Source organism: Heptranchias perlo, chromosome 2 (genome assembly GCF_035084215.1).
Source record: "Heptranchias perlo isolate sHepPer1 chromosome 2, sHepPer1.hap1, whole genome shotgun sequence".
Classification (NCBI taxonomy): Eukaryota; Metazoa; Chordata; class Chondrichthyes; order Hexanchiformes; family Hexanchidae; genus Heptranchias; species Heptranchias perlo.
The window spans coordinates 93,540,461-93,560,962 of NC_090326.1; the positions used below are offsets into that span (position 1 = coordinate 93,540,461).

Here is a 20,502-nt window from a genome sequence, read left to right on the forward strand (position 1 = left end):
CTCCCAACCCTGCCACTCCACCAAAGCCCTTGCTGTTGCCAATCAGCCAAACAGCCCACTCCCTGTAGAGTATTGAAACTTTATCCAAATAGAGACTACCTCCAAGAACAGGTACAAATGCACCAGCAGCGAGAAGGAATAATCCAGCAACTAATCTGTACCTCCTGCATGATCCCTTTGAATATCGCTGATGGGGAGGGGGTCCTTCATACCCTTTAAGTCATATCCAGCTATTCGAAGTTAAGGCAGTGCGTTGGATGGAGTGTAGAGTTCCAAAATAGCAGCAGTCCCATTCGACAGCACCTCCCATACCCGCAAGATGGTAGTGGTTGTTGGAGGCCAATCATCTCAGCCCCAGGGCATTGCTGCAGGAGTTCCTCAGGGCAGTGTCCTTGGCCCAACCATCTTCAGCTGCTTCATCAATGACCTTCCCTCCATCATAAGGTCTGAAATGGGGATGTTCGCTGATGACTGCACAGTGTTCAGTTCCATTCGCAACCCCTCAGATAATGAAGCAGTCCGAGCCCGCATGCAGCAAGACCTGGACAACATCCAGGCTTGCGCTCATAAGTGGCAAGTAACATTCGCGCCAGATAAGTGCCAGGCAATGACCACCTCCAACAAGAGAGAGAGTCTAACCACCTCCCCTTGACATTCAACGGCATTACCATCGCCGGATCCCCCACCATCAACATCCTGGGGGTCACCATTGACCAGAAACTTAACTGGACCAGCCATATAAATACTGTGGCTACGAGAGCAGGTCAGAGGCTGGGTATTCTGCGGCGAGTGACTCACCTCCTGACTCCCCAAAGCCTTTCCACCATCTACAAGGCACAAGTCAGGAGTGTGATGGAATACTCTCCACTTGCCTGGATGAGTGCAGCTCCAACAACACTCAAGAAGCTCGACACCATCCAAGATAAAGCAGCCCGCTTGATTGGCACCCCATCCACCACCCTAAACATTCACTCCCTTCACCACCGGCGCACTGTGGCTGCAGTGTGCACCATCCACAGGATGCACTGCAGCAACTCGCCATGGCTTCTTCGACAGCACCTCCCAAACCCGCGACCTCTACCACCTAGAAGGACAAGAGCAGCAGGCGCATGGGAACAACACCACCTGCACGTTCCCCTCCAAGTCACACACCATCCCGACTTGGAAATATATCGGCGTTCCTTCATCGTCGCTGGGTCAAAATCCTGGAACTCCCTTCCTAACAGTACTGTGGGAGAACCCTCACCACACGGACTGCAGCGGTTCAAGAAGGCGGCTCACCACCACCTTCTCGAGGGCAATTAGGGATGGGCAATAAATGCCGGCCTTGCCAGCGACGCCCACATCCCGTGAACGAATAAAAAAAAAAATCAGCATTGCACACTGATTCGCATCATAATGTCCCTATTCTGCCGACTGCAGGTGTGCGTTAGGCATGCACACGCAAACACCTTTACCAAGATGACGTCCTGAGCACTTTCCATTGGAAGTGCTAACGCGCACCTCAGACCCCATTTCTGAGGCTTAGTTGGCTGCGTAGCGCGCAAAAAACGGGCGCTAAACGGCCCAATTTCACCCCCATGACTGAATGTAACTTAATGTATTTCTAATAGGGAGTTCTAATAAGGGCGGTCATGTTTAACCTATCATGCTGAATTTTTTAAATAAGTAAAAGAGTCGACAAGGGAAATGCAGTGAATGTGGTATGTATGGATTTTCGGACGTGCCACATAAGAGATCCGCAAGAAAGGTCAGGGCGTGTGGAGTCAGGGGTCAGGTAGCAGAATGGATTGAAAGATGGCTACAAAACAGAAAGTAGAGGGTAGGAGTTAGGTAAATTTCTTGGATTTTCAGAAAGTGGTAAGTGGTGCCCCGCAGGGTTCTGTGCTGGGACTACTGCTGTTTACCATGTACATAAATGATTTGGCGTCAGGTATTGGAGGTATGGTGTTGAAATTTGCAGATGATACCAAATTGGGGGTATAGCTAATAATGTGAAGGACCACCAAGATAAAGGAAGACATAAACAAGCTTGCACAGTGGGTGGATAAATGAAAAAAAAATTCAATATAGCGAAGCGTGAGGTGGTTCATTTTGATAGGGAGAATAAGGCAAGGCATAATGATGGGGTAGAGCAGAAATTTCACCCATCATCTAAGCAGTGCTGAATCTTGTGGAATGATTGGTACTAAATGCAAAAAGTAGAAAATGCTCAGTTTCCAGCACTAAAATCTCTTACATCTTGAACACAAATTAACTCAAAAAAATTATGGGAAAAATACAAAACAAAGACAACAATATCTAAGCAACCATCATTTTGAACCTGGACTCTGACCAAAGAGAAATCTCTCCACCTCAGATAACATAATCAGGAAGAACAGGAGGTGTGCATTTATAGGAATGAGCATTTTGGGCTGGAACCCTCATTCTCTAACTGATGCATCTTAACATTGCTATGATGTCTGAACATAGTCTGTCTTCAATTGTTATTCAGAGTATTCATTGTCCAATCTTATCTATTTTTTCTAAATGCTTTGGGCCTTGGAACCACTTGTTTCTTCGATGAGCTTCCCACCCTCAAAGGGAAGCATCTGTGTTAAGGAAAAGCTAAAGGGATATCCTATTGGATTTCGAACCCCTTCAGAGTATTCTTCTAGCTTTTTTGGCCCAACACTGAAAAATATTAGCATGATGTTCGACTTGTGTTAGCCCATGGATTAGTATCCTGAAGACCGCTGGACCAGGAAGTTCAACTCAATTGCACACAATTTTATCCACCCAACTTGAAAAAGTTTTCTGGCAGTCAGTGTGAATTCTGAAGATACTCTTATTTGGGATCAAAGGTTAACAACCTTATCGATTTAAAAAAAAATTCTAGCAAGTTTGTACTGCATCCAGATAACGGTACATACTTTAAGTAGAAAAATAGAATGTTAAATTACTACCAATGATTGGAAGAACAACACTGTGCAAGATATTCTTACTACAAAGGGCAAAGTTGCACATAATATAATAACAATAACTATAGAACATCCAATCTCTGCTCATTTGGGGGGGGGTTGGACCCTATTTGGGATTTTTATTATTGTTCCCTTTATTTGCTGTTTGGAGTGGGGGGGGGGCGGTGGTTACAGAGGCTCTCTAATCACTTGGGTCGTGAAACTGGTCTTCCGATCTGTACTGTGCTGGTATGTGCGTGTGTGAGTTGGAGGGGGAACAGCAGCTATTTGTTCAAATGAGCTAGGAGATTGTCTCCAGATATGCGCTTAGTGGGTGGAGGAGCTGTCTGATTACTTGGGCCAGGAATTTGTCTCCAGGAACTCTGCTTTATGGCCAGAGGATGGAGCTGCTCACAAGGTTTGGCCTTGGAGAATGCTACCCATTCTGTGCTTGGCTTGGTGTGAGTTGTAGCTGCTGAAGGGCTCCCTTACAACTTTAAAAGATCTGGGAAAAGCACTGAATTTTGACTTAGTAAGGGGGGGGTGGGGTGTTCAGCACTGATTTTGTGCTTTTTTTCTCTAGCTGTTACCACTTTATGGGCACTTTCAGACTGACTCTCACTGATTCGTTCTTCATTTCTGGTCTCACTTCCATAATGTGCCTTTTGTCTACAGGGGCCAATTAAATATTTAGGTTGACATTTTTGGGTTACAAATCTACATTTCTCAAACTATCCTGCCTAGATTTCCTTCTCACATTTGTGATAGCTGAGAGATCACTTCTGCTCGTTTTGCAATGCTTTGGCTTGATGGTACCGCAATTTTTTTTAAAGTGAAATGTTCTTAAGTGGGGTTACTCAGGGCTGTCACGGAATGCTATGTGCTTCCCCATTATATCCAATTAGTCACATAACGTTACATTCACAGCAACATCTACCAGTGCAGTGCCTTTACAGTCCTGTGGCCACACATTGTTTTTATTTAAAAGATATTTTTAGAATGTAAATCTTTAGAAAGAATACAGAATTGTTATTAAATTCTTAATTGTCATCATTAGTGATAGGTGATACAGATTTAACATTACACTAAAATAATTTGTTCTAAGAAGGTTTGTTTATAACTAACTGTTGAATGCACGTTATCATCTAGCTCTATAACATAAAAATATAGACAATTCCTAATCCAGAAAAGTGCTTGTCTAAAACCATAAGACACTATCAAACCCTAAAACACAATCAGCATAGACTCAATATAACCATGAGCAAGTAAGTTTCAAATCACATTTAGCTCAAAATAAACTCTGTTTAGTATAAATCCAAACTTAGGTTAGTTCAGCTGATTTAATTAACTCCCTTTAATAAAACTGGTATGTACATGAACAAAGATGCGCTTTTTTGTACGTTTCTGTGTGTGGTAATCTGAATTAAAGCAATAAGAGAGATCACACATCTTCATTTTTCTCAGGTTTTAAGGAGTAACTTTTAGCTTATACGTTTGATTTTCGTGGTTGTATAGAGGCTATAGCCTAGGTTTATGACCTGCGACCCTTCAGATTTTTGTAGCAGATCTGAGACAGGCGGAGCTGGGAAATTGCTTGGGGATGCATTCCACCACATCCTCAACTCCTCCTGCCCACTCCAATTTCTCGCCCCCTGGGACCAACATACTTCCCATGATTTGTGTCTTTTGAACACTGGACGTGGGCAAGTCAGCTAATTAGGAGTCCTGTTTCCCCGCATCCCCAGAGATGCACCCCAATCATGGGAGGGCTGAAAATCCTGGCCAATGTGTCTAAGGCATCCATTATCCCAGAAAGTATGCCCCACCTGTGTGCCTATGGTGGCTTCGAGTCCATTTACACCATTTGAAACTTGCTGTAAGAAAAAGTTTGGACTATGGAAATGTTATGGTAGCTAAATCCAAACCTCTGCTCCTATTAAGTAAAAAAGTCACCATCTATCCCCGAAACTCTCCATTCATTTTATTTTTGCAGGAGGAAGAGGAATGGAACCTTCTAAGAGTCAATACAATCTTTAAGAAATATCTTATTTTGTTACAATGCAACATTTATCAAAAAGTGACTTTCATAATGGTCTAAGATGACAGTATCTTGGTTGTCGCTTTTTACATTGCAGAATTGCTCACTTAACCCCATTACAATTCCAAAATATGGAAAATTATCAATACAACATGAACAAGGATGGTAAACCACCATCCAAGTTATAACATGCATTGACCAATTTCAAATTTCTATCAGGTAAGGCACCTTTAAGTGATTCACAGTGACTCAAAGCAATGCTATATTTATGAATACTTGCGTCCAATGTAATTTTGACTTTCTGGGTCTAATGTTCTATTTACTACCATTTCCTTAATTTTCAGTTTCTAATTTGTTTTACTATTTATCCAGTAAACTGCAAATGAAGGATATATACTCCATTAACTGAAAAGCAATTCAAATTCTATAATTAAATGAAAGGAACGGACTAATATTTATTAAAGCAATAGGGACACTTAATGAATGGCTAATGTGATAAAAAAAACATTGGTGTGTATTAGTTATTAAATTGGTCGAAGCACATCCTATTCTTGAAGAGGAAACATGATTAAATATTGTGATTACATTGTACTGACCAATGATAGATGTAGTAAGATGCTACCATTTAATAACTTGTTTTTCTATTATTGAACATTACAGTGGTAATAGCGAACTTCATACATCACACTTCCATTTTCACCTTAAAGCTGCAATACCTAATTTCCACTATTTAAGTGGGACCAATAAGTGCACAAGTTTAGTATTTGCATTTCAGTGCTTGGAATAGTTTGGAACTACAATTGTATGTTGTAGAAAAGTCACTCGGTCCAAATGAGATGCATCCTAGGATGTTGAGGGAAGTAAGGGTTGAGATAGTGGAGGCACTGGCCATAATGTTCCAATCCTCCTTAGATATGGAAGTGGTCTCAGAGGACTGGAGGACTGCAAATGTCGCACCCCTGTTCAAATAAGGGGAGAAGGATAAATCTGGCAACATCAGGCCAGTCAACCTAATGTCGGTGGTGGGGAAACTTTGAGACAATAATCAGAGACAAAATTAATTTGTCACTTGGAAAAATACAGGCTAATAAATGACAGCCAGCAGGGATTTGTTAAAGGCAAATCGTGTTTGACTAACTTGATTTGAGTTCTTTGATGAGGTGAGGTAACAGAGAGGGTTGATGAAGGTAGTGCAGTTGATGGAGTGTATATATGGACTTTCAAAAGGCTTTTGATAAAGTACCACATAATAGTCTGGTTAGCAAAATTGAAGCATATCGGATTAAAGGGGCAGTGGCAGCATAGATACGAAATTGGCAAAGGGATAGTAAGCAGCAGCAACAACAACAACAAATTGCATTATATAGTGTCTTTAACATAGTAAAATGTCCAAAGGCGCTTCACGGGACCATTATCAAACAAAACTAGACACTGAGCCACATAAGGAAATATTAGGACAGGAGACCAAAAGCTTTGTCAAAGAGGTGGGTTTGAAGGAGTGTCCTAAAGGAGGAGAGAGAGGTGGAAAGGCGGAGATGTTTAGGGAGGGAATTCCAGAGTTTGGGGCCTAGGCAGCTGAAGACATGGCTGCCAATGGTGGAGCGATTAAAATCAGGGATGCGCAAGAGGCAAGAATTGGAGGGCAGAGATCTCAGTGGGGCTGAAGGAGCTTACAAAGATAGAGAGGGGCGAGACCATGGAGGGATTTGAAAACAAGGATGAGAATTTTAAACTCGAGGTGTTCCCGGACCGGGAGCCAATGAAGATCAGCGAGCATTGGAGTGATGGGTGAATGGGACTTGGTGCTAGTTAAAATATAGGTAGCAGAGTTTTGGATGAGCTCAAGTTTAAGAAGGGTGGAGAATGGGAGGCCGGCCAGGAAAGCCTCTAGAGGCAACAAAGGCATGGATGAGGGTCCCAGCAGCAGTTGAGCTGAGGCAGGGGCGGAGACGGGCGATGTTACGGAGGTGGAAGTAGGTGGTCTTGGTTATGGGAGCAAATATGTGGTCGGAAGCTCATCTCAGGGTCAAATAGGATGCCACAGTTGCGAACGGTCTGTGTTCAGCCTCAGATAGTGGCCAGAGAGAGGGATGGAGTCGATGGCTACAGTAGTGGTGAATGGTTGTTTTTCAGGCTGGAGAGAAGTGTACAGTAGTGTCCATCAGGGGTCGATATTTGGACCACTGCTCTTAATATATATTAATAACCCGGACTTGGGTACACAGGGTATAATTTCAAAGTTTGCAGATGTCACGAAACTCAGAAATGTAGTAAACAGTGAGGGGGGTAGTAACAGACTTCAGGAGGACATGGACAGACTGGTGAAATGGGCAGTCACATGGCAGATACAATTTAATGCAGAGAAGTGTAAAGTGATGCATTTTGGTGGGAAGAATGAGGAGAGGCAATATAAACGAAATGGTACGATTTTAAAGGGGAAGTAGGACCTGGGGGTGTACATACACGAAGGTGGCAGGACAAGTTGAGAAGGCTGTTAAAAAAGCATATGAGATCCTTGGCTTTACAAACAGAGGCATAGAGTACAAAATCAAGGAAGGTATGCTAATCCTTTATAAATCACTGGTTAGGCTCCAGCTGGAGTATTGTGTCTAATTCTGGACACCACACTTTAGGAAGAATGTCAAGGCCTCGGAGAGGCGATTTACTAGAATGGTAACAGGGCTGCGGGACTTCAGTTATGTACAGAGACTGGAGAAACTACGGTTGTTCTCCTCAGAGCAGAGAAGGTTAAGGGGAGATTTAATAGGGGTGTTCAAAATCATGAAGGTTTTGGTAAAGTAAATAAGGAGAAACTGTTTCCAGTGGCAGAAGGGTCAGTAACCTGAGGAAACAGATTTAAGGTAATTGGCAAAAGAACCAGAGGCGACATGAGGAGAAATTATTTTATGCAGTGGGTTGTTACGATCTGGAATGCACTGCTTGAAAGGGAGGTGGCAGCAGATTCAATAATATCTTTCAAAAGGTAATTAGGTAAATACTTGAAGGGGAAAAAGTTGCTGGGGAATGGGACTAATAGGATAGCTCTTTCAAGAGCCGACACAGGCACAATGGGATAAGTGGTCTCCTTCTGTGCTGCATTAGTATTAGTAAAAAAAAGCCCTGGAGAAATTAATGGGACTGAAAGCTGATAAATCCCGAGGGCCTGATAATCTGCATCCCAGAGTACTAAAAGAGGCAGCCATGGAAATAGTGGATGCATTAGTTATTATCTTCCAAAATTCTATAGATTATGGAACAGTTCCTGCAGATTGGAGGGTGGCAAATGTAACCCCACTACTTAAAAAAGGAGGGAGAGAGAAAACAGGGAACTACAGACTGGTTAGCCTAACATCAGTAGTAGGGAAAATGCTAGCTTCTGTTATAAAAGAGGTGATAACAGGACACTTAGAAAATATCAGCGGGATTAGACAAGTCAACATGGATTTATGAAAGGGAAATCATGTTCGACAAACCTACTGGAGTTTTTTGAGGATGTAACTGGTAGAATAGATAAGGGAGAACCAGTGGATGTGGTTTATTTGGATTTTCAGAAGGCCTTTGATAAAGTCCCACATAAGAGGTTAGTGTGCAAAATTAAAGCACATGGAATTGGGGGTAATATACTGACATGGATTGAAAATTGGTTAACAGACAGAAAATAGAGTAGGAATAAATGGGTCTTTTTCAGGGTGGCAGGCAGTGCAGGGATCAGTGCTTGGGCCACAGCTATTCACAATATATATCAACGATTTGAATGAGGGAACCAAATGTAATATTTCTAAGTTTGCTGACGACACAAAAATAGGTGGGATCATGAGTTGTGAGGAGGATGCAAAGAGGCTTCAAGGCGATATAGACAAGTTGAGTGAGTGAGCAAATACATGGCAGATGCAGTATAATGTGGATAAATGTGAAGTTATCCACTTCGGAAGGAAAAACAGAAAGGCAGGGTATTATTTAAATGGTGATAGATTGGGAAATGTTGATGTACAAAGGGACATGGGTGTCCTTGTACACCAGTCACTGAAAGCTAACATGTAGGCGCAGCAAGCAGTTAGGAAGGCAAATGGTATGTTGGCCTTCATTGCAAGAGGATTTGAGTACAGGAGCAAGGATGTCTCACTGCAGTTATACAGGGACCACACCTGGAATACTGTGTGCAGTTTTGGTCTCCTTACCTAAGAAAGGATATACGCCATAGAGGGAGTGCAGCGAAGGTTCACCAGACTGATTCCTGGGATGGCAGGACTGTTGTATGAGGAAAGATTGGGTCAACTCGGCCTGTATTCACTCGAGTTTAGAAGAATGAGAGGGGATCTCATTGAAACATATAAAATTCTGACAGGACTAGACAGACTGGATGCAGGGAGGATGTTTCCCCTGGCTGGGGGGTCCAGAACGAGGGGTCATAGTTTCAGGATATGGGGTAGGTCATTTAGGACTGAGATGAGGAGAAATTTCTTCACTCAGAGGTTGGTGAACCTGTGGAATTCTCTACCACAGAAGGCTGTGGAGGCCAAGTCACTGAATATATTTAAGAAGGAGATAGATAGATTTCTAGACACAAAAAGCATCAAGAGATAAGGGGAGAGAGCGGGAATATGGTATTGAGATAGAGGATCAGCCATGATCATAATGAATGGTGGAGCAGGCTTGAAGGGCCGAATGGCCTACTCCTGCTCCTATTTTCTATGTTTCTATATCGTTTTATGATTTTATGTAGGTAGAAGAAAATTCTTAAAAGAACACTTATCTAAATGAGACAATTCTGGAACTATATTATGTAAATAATGTGCTCTTAGTTTAAAAGACGTTAACAGCAGGTTACATAACACCCAGGACTAAGGATACTGCACCTTTAAACCCATGCAAAATCCGTTCAGCTATTGAATGTTACACTGACATACCAAGTTTTACAGCCCCAGAATTTTTCTCACTCTCATTAATCTAAATTAAGCTGACCTGTGTTACATCTCATTGGAATCAGCCCTGGAAAGACACTTGCAATGCGGACACAAAAAGGAACCAACTCCCTAAAATTTGACTACCATTCCTTTGTATATTTACTGCAGTATAAAAACAGGATGAAGGCATGGACTTCAAAGAAAAAAAAGTTTCCAGAAAATTAAAACAATAGGAAGATATGAGACAACAAGAAACGTAGAGAACCCATATCCGTTCTACTTTCTGTGTAAGAGATGACTGTTCAGGTGTGATAGCAGAATATCTCTAATCCAGCTTCTTTTAAATGATTTTGTGGTAGTGTGAATTTAACCTTCGCCCAATAATGTAACCAAATGTTGTGCAAGATAGAATCAGCCTAAAATATTTTCCTGGAATCAGACCAAGCACATGTAAAAAATAAAGTCCCAACTGCCTGCAAGGCAAATGTTTTTGTGATCCTGCTTTCTAGTTCTGGATGTGCCCAAGAGCTATATACTTGCATATTTGAACAAGACTTTACGATTCCCTATGGAAAGCTCCAATTAACCACATTTATGAAGTAAATGAAAAACACAGAATTGTTTCAGCTGAATGACATTGTTTGTGATGTTCGCTTTTACCTCATCATCATCTGCATCATACTGAGCATAGTGCTGTTCTAGCAGCTCTCTTTGACGCCGCTCCTGCTCTAGAGTTTGGCTGATCAGTTGAGCAACTTCACTGCTCTGGCCAGGTTTCTCTCGCCCAATCAGGAATCTGCAGAACAAACGGTTATCTGTTTACTTTCCATCCATTATTACTTATGATAATGAAACTGTGGTAATATTAGAAACAAAGCAACTCAATTGAGTCTTGTGTAGTGAACTTACTCAAATTGTGCATTCAATGCACAGTCACAAACTAGAATGTACTTCCACAAAATTTTTACAAGGTAAAAATGTTTTACCTCTAAACTGTTTTTGTGCCGCTATATACAGCGTAAATGAACTGCTTCACACTCAGCCGCATGGAGTTCAGTATTAGGAATGTAAAATAAATCATCTCCATATAGATTAAATCATGAGAAGAGAGATATAGAACACTGACCAAAATTTTTGGCCTCCAAAATAATGAATATCGAACAAATGCATTTTGAATTACCTGAAATTCTATTTAGAGTGACCTCTGGCCACTGATACATAGGCTTATCTTTTTTTCCAATTACACATACATAATAAATAGAAGGTGAATATCCCAAATTCAGCATTAATCAAAATTCAGATGATTGAAAGGTAAATCCAAACTGGCTTGGATTATAACAGAGAAAGCATTGAATGAGAAAAGACTATTCACCCCATAAAGCCCACTATGTTACAGAAAATAAACAACCTGTCCTAAAATAGACTCCACTCCTTTTATTTAATCCAAATGGAAGGCTCTGTAAAATTTCTCCTTAATTTCTTGTAGTTCTAAATGGTTAAGAACTGGTACAAATCCTGGCAAATGGTAATGTGCCAATAGCACTCAGTTCTCCAGGCTCATTTGAATAATTATTCACAGCACCACATGCAGACTCAGATAAGTCTACGGAGCACATTGGTAATGGGAATGGAAAATTGCATAAAAATAATATTTAAAGGGATAGTGATAATTAATGAGGAGTGTCATAACAATGGGGAGAAAAATTCAGAGCTTCAAAAGGAATCTCTCCCCTTTGCTAAGGCTGAAGGGACAGAAGCCATGAAAAGTGGCAGGCAAAAATGAAGGGAAAGGGACCTTTAGGTAAAGACATGAGTCTGCAGGCAATTTAAGAAGCAATCCAGCAACTGTTCAACGGCTGAAGTTGAGACGGTGCTACATGTAGCTGCAGCACGCTACCTGTACTTAAAGTAGATAAGTCACTCGGTCCGGATGGGATGCATCCTAGGTTGCTGAAGGAAGTAAGGGTGGAAATTGCAGAGGTACTGGCCATAATCTTCCAAACATCCATAGATACGGGCGTGGTGCCAGAGGACTGGAGAATTGTGAATGTTTTACCCTTGTTCAAAAAAGGTTGTAAGGATAAACCCAGCAACTATAGGCCAAGTCAGTTTAACCTCAGTGGTGGGAAAACTTTTAGAAACGATAATCCGGAACAGAATTAACAGTCATTTGGATGACCGTGGATTGATTAGGGAAAGCCAGCATGGATTTGTTAAAGGCAAATCGTGTTTAACTAACTTGATAGAGTATTTTGATGAGGTAACAGAGAGGGTAGATGAAGGCATTGCAGTTGATGCAGTGTATGTGGACTTTCAAAAGACATTTGATAAAGTGCCGCATGGTAGACTTATCATCAAGATTGCAACCCATGGAATAAAGGGGACAGTAGCAACATGAATACAGAATTAGCTAAGTGACAGGAATCAGAGAGCAGTGGTGAATGGTTGTTTTTCGGACTGGAGGGAGGTGTATAGTGGTGTTCTCCAAGGGTCGGTGCTAGGACCATTGCTTTCCTTGATTTATATTAATGACTTAGACTCAGGTGTACAGGGCACAATTTCCAAATTTGCAGATGACACAAAATTTGGAAGGGTAGTAAACAATGAGGAAGATAGTGATAGACTTCAAGAAGATAAAGACAGGCTGATGGCATGGGCAGACACGTGGCAGATGAAATTTAACACAGAAAAATGCGAAGTGATACATTTTGGTAGGAAGAACGAGGAGAGGCAATATAAACTAGAGGGCACAATTCTTAAAGGGGTACAGTAACAGAGAAATCTGGGGGTATATGTGCACAAATCGTTGAAGGTGGCAGGGCAGGTTGAGAAAGCGGTTAAAAAAGCCTATGGGATCCTGGGCTTTATAAATAGAGGGATAGAGTACAAAAGTATGGAAGTCATGATGAAACACTGGTTCAGCCACAACTGGAGTATTGTGTCCAGTTCTGGGCACTGCACTTTAGGAAAGATGTGAAGGCCTTAGAGAGGGTGCAGAAGAGATTTACTAGAATGATTCCAGGGATGAGGGACGTTAGTTACGTGGATAGACTGGAGAAGCTGGGATTGTTCTCCTTTGAACAAAGACGGCTGCGAGGAGATTTGATAGAGGTATTCAAAATGATGAAGGGTCTTGACAGAGTAGATAGAGAGAAACTGTTCCTATTGGCGGAAGGGTCAAGAACCAGAGGACATAGATTTAAGATGATTAGCAAAAGAACCAAAGGTGACATGAGGAAAAACTTTTTTACACAGCGAGTGGTTAGGATCTGGAATGCACTGACCGAGGGGGTAGTGGAAGCAGATTCAATCATGGCCTTCAAAAGGAAACTGGACAAGTACTTGAAAGGAAAAAATCTGCAGGGTTACAGGGAAAGGGCAGGGGACTGGGTCTAGCTGAATTTCTCTTGCATAGAGCCGGCACGGACTTGATAGGCCAAATGGCCTCCTTCCATGCTGTAACCTTTCCATGATTCTATGAGGTGCTTGCAAGGAGGGTTGTGCTCCGTGCCACTACATAGAACTATCTCCATAGGTGAGCGCTGCAGCATGTCTGCAAGAAGGTATGAAGAAGTTTCGGGCCACAGCCAACTGTTACTGTCCCTACATGTGCTGAATGCTGCATGGCAGCTGCAGGTGTCCTTGCAACAGATGCACAGCTCCACATCTGACTCTCGAATGAGCCCGACCCAGGTGAGCACATGATATAATCAGTAAGCTGAACAATGGTTTTCTGTTTAAATCCCTGGGCTCGTTACAAATTACCTACATATTGGGCAGGTAAATGCACACTCTGGGTCATAAGGAGCCATGGCTCATCTACAGAAGTGATCTGAAATGTTGAATAGAGAAAAATATCTAGATAGCAAAACCCAATAAAACCTAACCAGGGCCTCTCTGCGTAGTTTCAGTTTTAAATAGGTGATCAAAGGAAAAGTTATAATGAGGGCATTTTTTTCTCTAGTTAGTTTTCTCCCATTCCCTCCTTTCCTGACAGCTTTTCCTCCTTCGGTGCCAGTATCATCTTGTACCATGCCCAAGTGGTCATCATTTACTGGTGAGTTTACTGAGGATTGACAGACTATTCAGCTTTGAGGAAGGGGCTCTTCCCAGCAGAAACTAATCTTGGCCTCACCTAATATCCATCCCAGAAACAGTTCAGCAACAGTCGCTGGATAGTGAGCAAGAATGGGAAATCTAATCAATTTTGTTCCTCCCTTGTTAGTAGTGCAAAGATGAACTGTAGCATTCCATCACCAATATGACTAAGATCAGCTAACCCAACATGGACAGGGGCCAATCCCAATATCTTGCTGGTCTATGTGGCTCAACTACTCACTGGATAAACCCGCTGATCTAATGTGGGGTAGGGGGGCTGCAGGAACCACTACTAAAATAATTTTTTATTGCATTGAGTGCATTGTATTAAATAAAGAAATTATGACAATAGTTTGCCACAACACTAAAATGGGAAGTCTGTTTGAGTGACAGCAGCAGACTAAAGTCACTGATTTTTAATAAAATCACATTGTTGGGGCTTGGCAACCAGATTCACAGTCATGGGGCATGATTTTTACCTGGAGCCAGGAACTCAGTGGGTGGGTAGATAATCACGTGGGAAAACCGGAAGTAAAGTGAGCGGGTTGGAATCTGCGATCACAACTAACTTGAAGGCACTTAATTTTACTTCCAGGTTTCATGGCTCCAAGCTGCACATCAAGCGTACTGCGCACCCGAATGACGCGATCTGAAGTCCACTATTTAAAGGGCTAATGCAAAAATGGATTTTGGAGGAGAAAGAAGGAATTGAAGCAATGGATTCACATAGAGCAAGGGCAACACCCATGTTCAAGGATGATTCACTTGAAGTACTGCTGGCTGCAGTGAGAACAAGGAGGAAGGTCATCTACTCAAGTGATCGGAAGAAACCTGGTTATGCCATCAAGGTGGCGTGGCTGGAGGTGGCAGAAGAGGTCAGCAGCAGGAGCATGGTGCCCAGGTCTTGGCTGCAGTGCAGGAAGCGTTTTAATGAACTAACCAGGTCAGGGAAAGTGAGTTCATTTGCTGATTCACCCACATCCTGTGTTGTGCAAGACCCCCCCTCTCACTCTGTGTTGGCATGCCTACTCCATCACAACACTCCTCACACCCAGTTAAGTTTCAGCATCAACCAACATTCACTTTCTATGCACCTCTTCACCTCCCCATTTATGCACCCACCACGGCCACTCACCCCAATCCTGATGTGATGCATCTGTTTCATTGTCAGCCTCACCCAAAGTAATGCATCCATCGGGTGAATACATCACCTTCAGTCATTCACAGGTCTGTTCTTTCTCCCCTTGTAGAAGAGCATGCAAATTGCAAGGTGGAAGACTGGAGGTGGACCACCACAAATAGTTCAGCTCACAGATGCAGAGGAGGAGGCCACGGAGATAAGTTGGACCGTTGCATGCCTATCCGTTGAAGATGGAGAGACTGACAACCCGCAGATGGCCGGTGACAGAACTTTAACATCTTTCACGCGCATGATGAATTGATTTTATCAATGACTGAGGTGTTCCAGGCCTCAGTGTGGTCATTGGAAAGATTGTCACTTTTCCGATGAATAATTAATATCGGCTTCTGTTGTCTTCCAGGACCTTCACACCTTCAAGAGGAAAGTGCCGGGATGAAAGAAAGCGATTCCTCAGAGGAACTCATTCCTTCTGAGGGTGCACCATCACATGACATACAGCCATGCCCCAGCGCACTTACTGGCACTTCGGTGGGTCATGTTAGACAGTTAGTTGGACTGTCACCTGGTGAGTCACCACTCACAAGTGCGTGCGAACAAACTTGGGGCAGCTGTGGAGAGTCCACATCGGGGGCGCACTCCCTTCCAAGCTCCGCTCAGCTGGACACAGATGCTGAACCCCGGAGGCCATCATTGAGAATGAGAATGATAGAAGTACAGCTGCACCTTCGCAAGGTACTGGAAAACGTGCCACGCATACCCTCCACAATAGCAGGGAGACAATTGTAAACAATTTTACAACACCAAGTTATAGTCCAACAATTTTATTTTTAATCCCACAAGCTTTCGGGGGCTTTCCCCTTCCTCAGGCGGTGTGGCAGGCTTTCCCCTTCCACACCGCCTGAGGAAGGGGAAAGCCCCCGAAAGCTTGTGGGATTAAAAATAAAATTGTTGGACTATAACTTGGTGTTGTAAAATTGTTTACAATTGTCAACCCCAGTCCATCACCGGCATCTCCACATCAATAGCAGGGAGGATGGAGGAGTTTAAATCTATCGCTATTGGATTGATGACACAGGTAAGTGCAAGAATGTCTACGATGGAGAGAGTGGAGAGTGGCAGCCTCCATTGAGCTTCAAGCATGAATCTCAAATGAGTCCATGCAGGCTATGACAACAGCTGTGCCGACTCTGGATGCCAACATGTCTGCCACCTTAAGTAAGCTAACAGATACCTTATCCATGGCCTTACAACATGGCACATCTGCTCACCAACCTGCTGTCCAGCAGAATGGTGGGAGTGATGTTGCGCTGGCCTGGGAGAGGGATGATGGTGAAAGGGGACTTGGAAGCGGGGACTCCACTCAAAGTGTTCCCACGTCTCATCCGTTGCCCCCCTCAACCATTACCTGCAATGCTGCCAACTCTTCCGATGGCCGAAACTGCCCCTGTACTGGTGCAGGTGGAGCAGTCTTTGGCAGGGTCCTCACGGGCTCCAAAGCCAAAAGGCTGCAGGCCAAAAGCATCTCAGCACTCGGTGCAACCTGCCACTACCACAGGGAATGCTCCACATAGAAGCACTAGAAAGAGAAAGGCTAAGCAACTGTAGTTCACCAAGGGTATGCATAAGGGTGTGTGGAGATGTAATACTCATTTGTATATTTTGTTTGTCATGGCATATTAAATTTAATCATTATCACCACTGCCACGTCTTGGACATTATTGCATCACATGTGTGAAATCGCCATTTGATTTGCTTGATCATAAACTAAAGCGATTTCTCAGAGAAAAACATTCCTTCTGGGTGCGTGTGCATTGGGTGTATGTGTGGTTGAAGGACTGTTTTATGCAAAGGGAGTGGGGGGGTTGGTGTTGGTTGTTCCAGGCAGCCTGAGCAGCTCAAAGTCTTCAAAATGCACATCTCATTATGAGAACCTGTTAGAGATGAGAAAATTCCTGGTGTCACGGGCAGCAAAGTGCACTGCTGCTCTGGCGATGGGATCCCCATCTTCATTTTCCTCCTCTTCCTCTTTGAAGTTGCCGCCAGAAGAGGATGCTTGATGAGCATTCGACATCCTCCACCTGTAACACTCTCTGCTGCCATATGTTGTGCAGGTCGCAGCACACAACGATTATTCCATACACCCTCGCTGGCGAGTATTGAAGGGCTCTCCCAGATCTATCCAGGCACCTGAAGCACATCTTCAACATTCCTATGGCTTGCTCACTGACAGACCTGGTGGCGATGTGGCTCTAGTTGTATTGCTGCTGTGCCTTTTTGGTGGGGTTTCCCACAGGTGTCATGAGCCACATCTGCAGGGGGATGGGCATCAGGATGTAGCAATAGAAAGGAGAAATAAGGTGCACAAAGGATTGGGAGGGACAGATAGCACTAGAGTAAGAAATAGTCTGATCCCAACTAATACTGTAGTAAGAGAGAATACGAGAAGGTCCAAGACGGGTTTAGAGTTCATGGCCCCGATATTAGCGGGAAGGTGGGATGGCAGCAGGGGGTAACCCGCCAAATAAAATCTGTCCATTCCCCACACGATCGCGGGTAAATTGGAGCCACTTAATGTGGCCTCCGGGTATGCCTTCGGAAAGCTGCGCAGCGGGCGGACTGCGCACACGCATCACAGGCTGTCAGCTGGAGGAGCTCTATTTAAAGGGGCAGTCCTCCAATAGCTGCTCCTGGAGCAAAAGCCCAAACAGCACAATGGAGCAGCACAGGGAAAGGTAGCTCCTAGATTTAGTGATGCCTCACTCCAGGTGTTAATGGATGGGGTGAGGAGGAGGGATGTGTTCTACCCGGCAGATGGGAGGAAGTGGCCTGCCTCTGCCACCAAGAAGGCCTGGCTCGAGGTGGCAGAGGAGGTCACCAGCAGCAGCATCTCCCGCACCTGGATCCAGTGCAGGAAGCACTTCAATGACCTAACTAGGTCAGCCAAAATGAGTAGACTTACTCATTCCCCTACATTCCGTTTTCGAAATCACTGCCACCCCCACAACTCATTCTGCACTATCACATCACTCCTCACACTCACTCAAAGCTCATCCTCAACTGACCTGCACTTCCTTACCTCCCCATTACTCACCCCACCACTACCACTCAACCCATTCCTCAGACAATGTCATGGCTCTGTCTCATACTCACCCTCTGATGCATCTCTTTCACGATCAGCTGCACCCAAACCAATGCATTCATCGGTTGACCACGTCACCAACACTCACTCATGCATCTGTACTTTCTCCCCTTATCGGAGAAGAGAGCCCAGAGTGCACGGGAGAGGACAAGGACCGAAGGGGGGCCGCCACAGATTTTTTTTTAATATTCATTCATGGGATGTGGGCATCGCTGGCAGGACCAGCATTTATTGCCCATCCCTAATTGCCCTTGATAAGGTGGTGGTGAGCCGCCTTCTTGAACCGCTGCAGTCCATGTGGTGAAGGTTCTCCCACAGTACTGTTAGGTAGGGAGTTCTAGGATTTTGACCCAGCGACGATGAAGGAACGGCGATATATTTCCAAATTGGGATGGTGTGTGACTTGGAGGGGAACGTGCAGGTGCTGTTGTTCCCATGTGTCTGCTGCCCTTGTCCTTCCAGGTGGTAGAGGTCGCGGGTTTGGGAGGTGCTGTTGAAGAAGCCTTGGCGAATTGCTGCATTGCATCCTGTGGATGCTACACACTGCAGCCACAATGCGCTGGTGGCGAAGGGAGTGAATGTTTAGGGTGGTGGCTTCTGGTCAATGGTGACCCCAGGATCTTGATGGTGGGGGGATTCGGCAATGGTAATGGCCCCCCTTGAATGTCAAGGGGAGGTGGTTAGACTCTCTCTTGTTCGAGATGGTCATTGCCTGCCACTTGTCTGGTGCGAATGTTACTTGCCACTTATGAGCCCAAGCCTGGATATTGTCCAGGTCTTGCTGCATGCGGGCAAGGACTGCTTCATTATTTGAGGGGTTGCGAATGGAAATCGACAATGCAATCGTCAGCGAACATCCCCATTTCTGACCTTATGACGGAGGGAAGGTCATTGATGAAGCAGCTGAAGATGGTTTGGCCTAGGACACTGCCCTGAGGAACTCCTGCAGCAATGTCCTGGGGCTGAGACAATCGGCCTCCAACAACCACTACCATCTTCCTTTGTGCTAGGTATGACTCCAGCCACTGGAGAGCTTTCCCCTTGATTCCCATTGACTTCAATTTTACTAGGGCTCCTTGGTGCCACACTCCGTCAAATGCTGCCTTGATGTCAAGGGCAGTCACTCTCACCTCACCTCTGGAATTCAGCTCTTTTGTCCATGTTTGGACCAAGGCTGTAATGAGGTCTGGAGCCAAGTGGTCCTGGCGGAACACAAACTGAGCATCGGTGATCAGGTTATTGGTAAGTGCCGCTTGATAGCACGGTCAATGACACCTTCCATCACTTTGCTGATGATTGAAAGTAGACTGATGGGGCGGTGATTGGCCGGATTGGATTTGTCCTGCTTTTTGTGGACAGAACATACCTGGGCAATTTTCCACATTGTCGGGTAGATGCCAGTGTTGGAGCTGAAATAGAACAGTTTGGCGAGAGGCACAGCTAGTTCTTGAGCACAAGTCTTCAGCACGATAGCCGGGGTGTTGTCGGGGCTCATAGCCTAAGTTGAATCCAGTGCACTCAGCCGTTTCTTGATATCACGTGGAGTGAATCGAATTGGCTGAATTCTGGCGTCTGTGAAGGTGGGGATAGCGGGAGGAGGCTGAGATGGATCATCCACTCGGCATTTCTGGCTGAAGATGGTTGCAAACGGTTCCTCGAGTGCCTGTCCGTCGGGGACGCCGAGACTGGCACTCGACAAACATCTGGTGACAGAACTTTAACATTCAGCACACACAATATGAATTGATGTTAACATGCCTTGCCATCTTCAGCACCTCAACATCTGTGATCATGCTTAATATTGTCTTCTGTTCTCTTATAGCGCCTTCGGCGACCGCTGTGATGGCGGAGGACGATTCCTCAGAGGACCCGCCGGCCTCTGAGGGTGCATCACCACATCTGAGCGAGCCATCCACCAGCGCAGATATACACACATCAGTGGGTCCTAGTCCGCAGTTAGTTGGGGTCGCAAATGGTGAGCTACCACACACGTGAGCACGAGCAGACACTGGTGGCAGGGGCAGCTGTGGAGAGTCCGCACTGGTGGGAGCACGCGTCTCCAGGCTCTGCTCAGCTGGACACAGATGCTGAACCCTGAGTGCCATCCTTTAAAAGAATGATTGAGGGGCAGCAGCACATTTGCGAGGTGCTGGAACAGATGCTACGCGCACTCTCCACAATCGCGCAGAGGATGGAGGAGTCCAACTCCTGCATGAGTGGAATGGTGGCACAGGTACAGGATG

General features: G+C 44.5%; 1 protein-coding gene across 8 annotated transcripts in view; it reads right to left on the reverse strand.

Annotated features, from left to right (window-relative positions):
• Positions 1–20,502, reverse strand: part of ppp1r9a (protein phosphatase 1, regulatory subunit 9A) — a 371,465-nt gene that overhangs the window by 134,129 nt on the left and 216,834 nt on the right. For all 8 annotated transcript variants that reach the window (XM_068004352.1, XM_068004343.1, XM_068004329.1 and 5 more), the window contains exon 5: positions 10,542–10,677. In XM_068004352.1, coding sequence (XP_067860453.1) covers positions 10,542–10,677 — 136 coding nt within the window. The remainder of the gene's footprint in view (positions 1–10,541; positions 10,678–20,502) is intronic.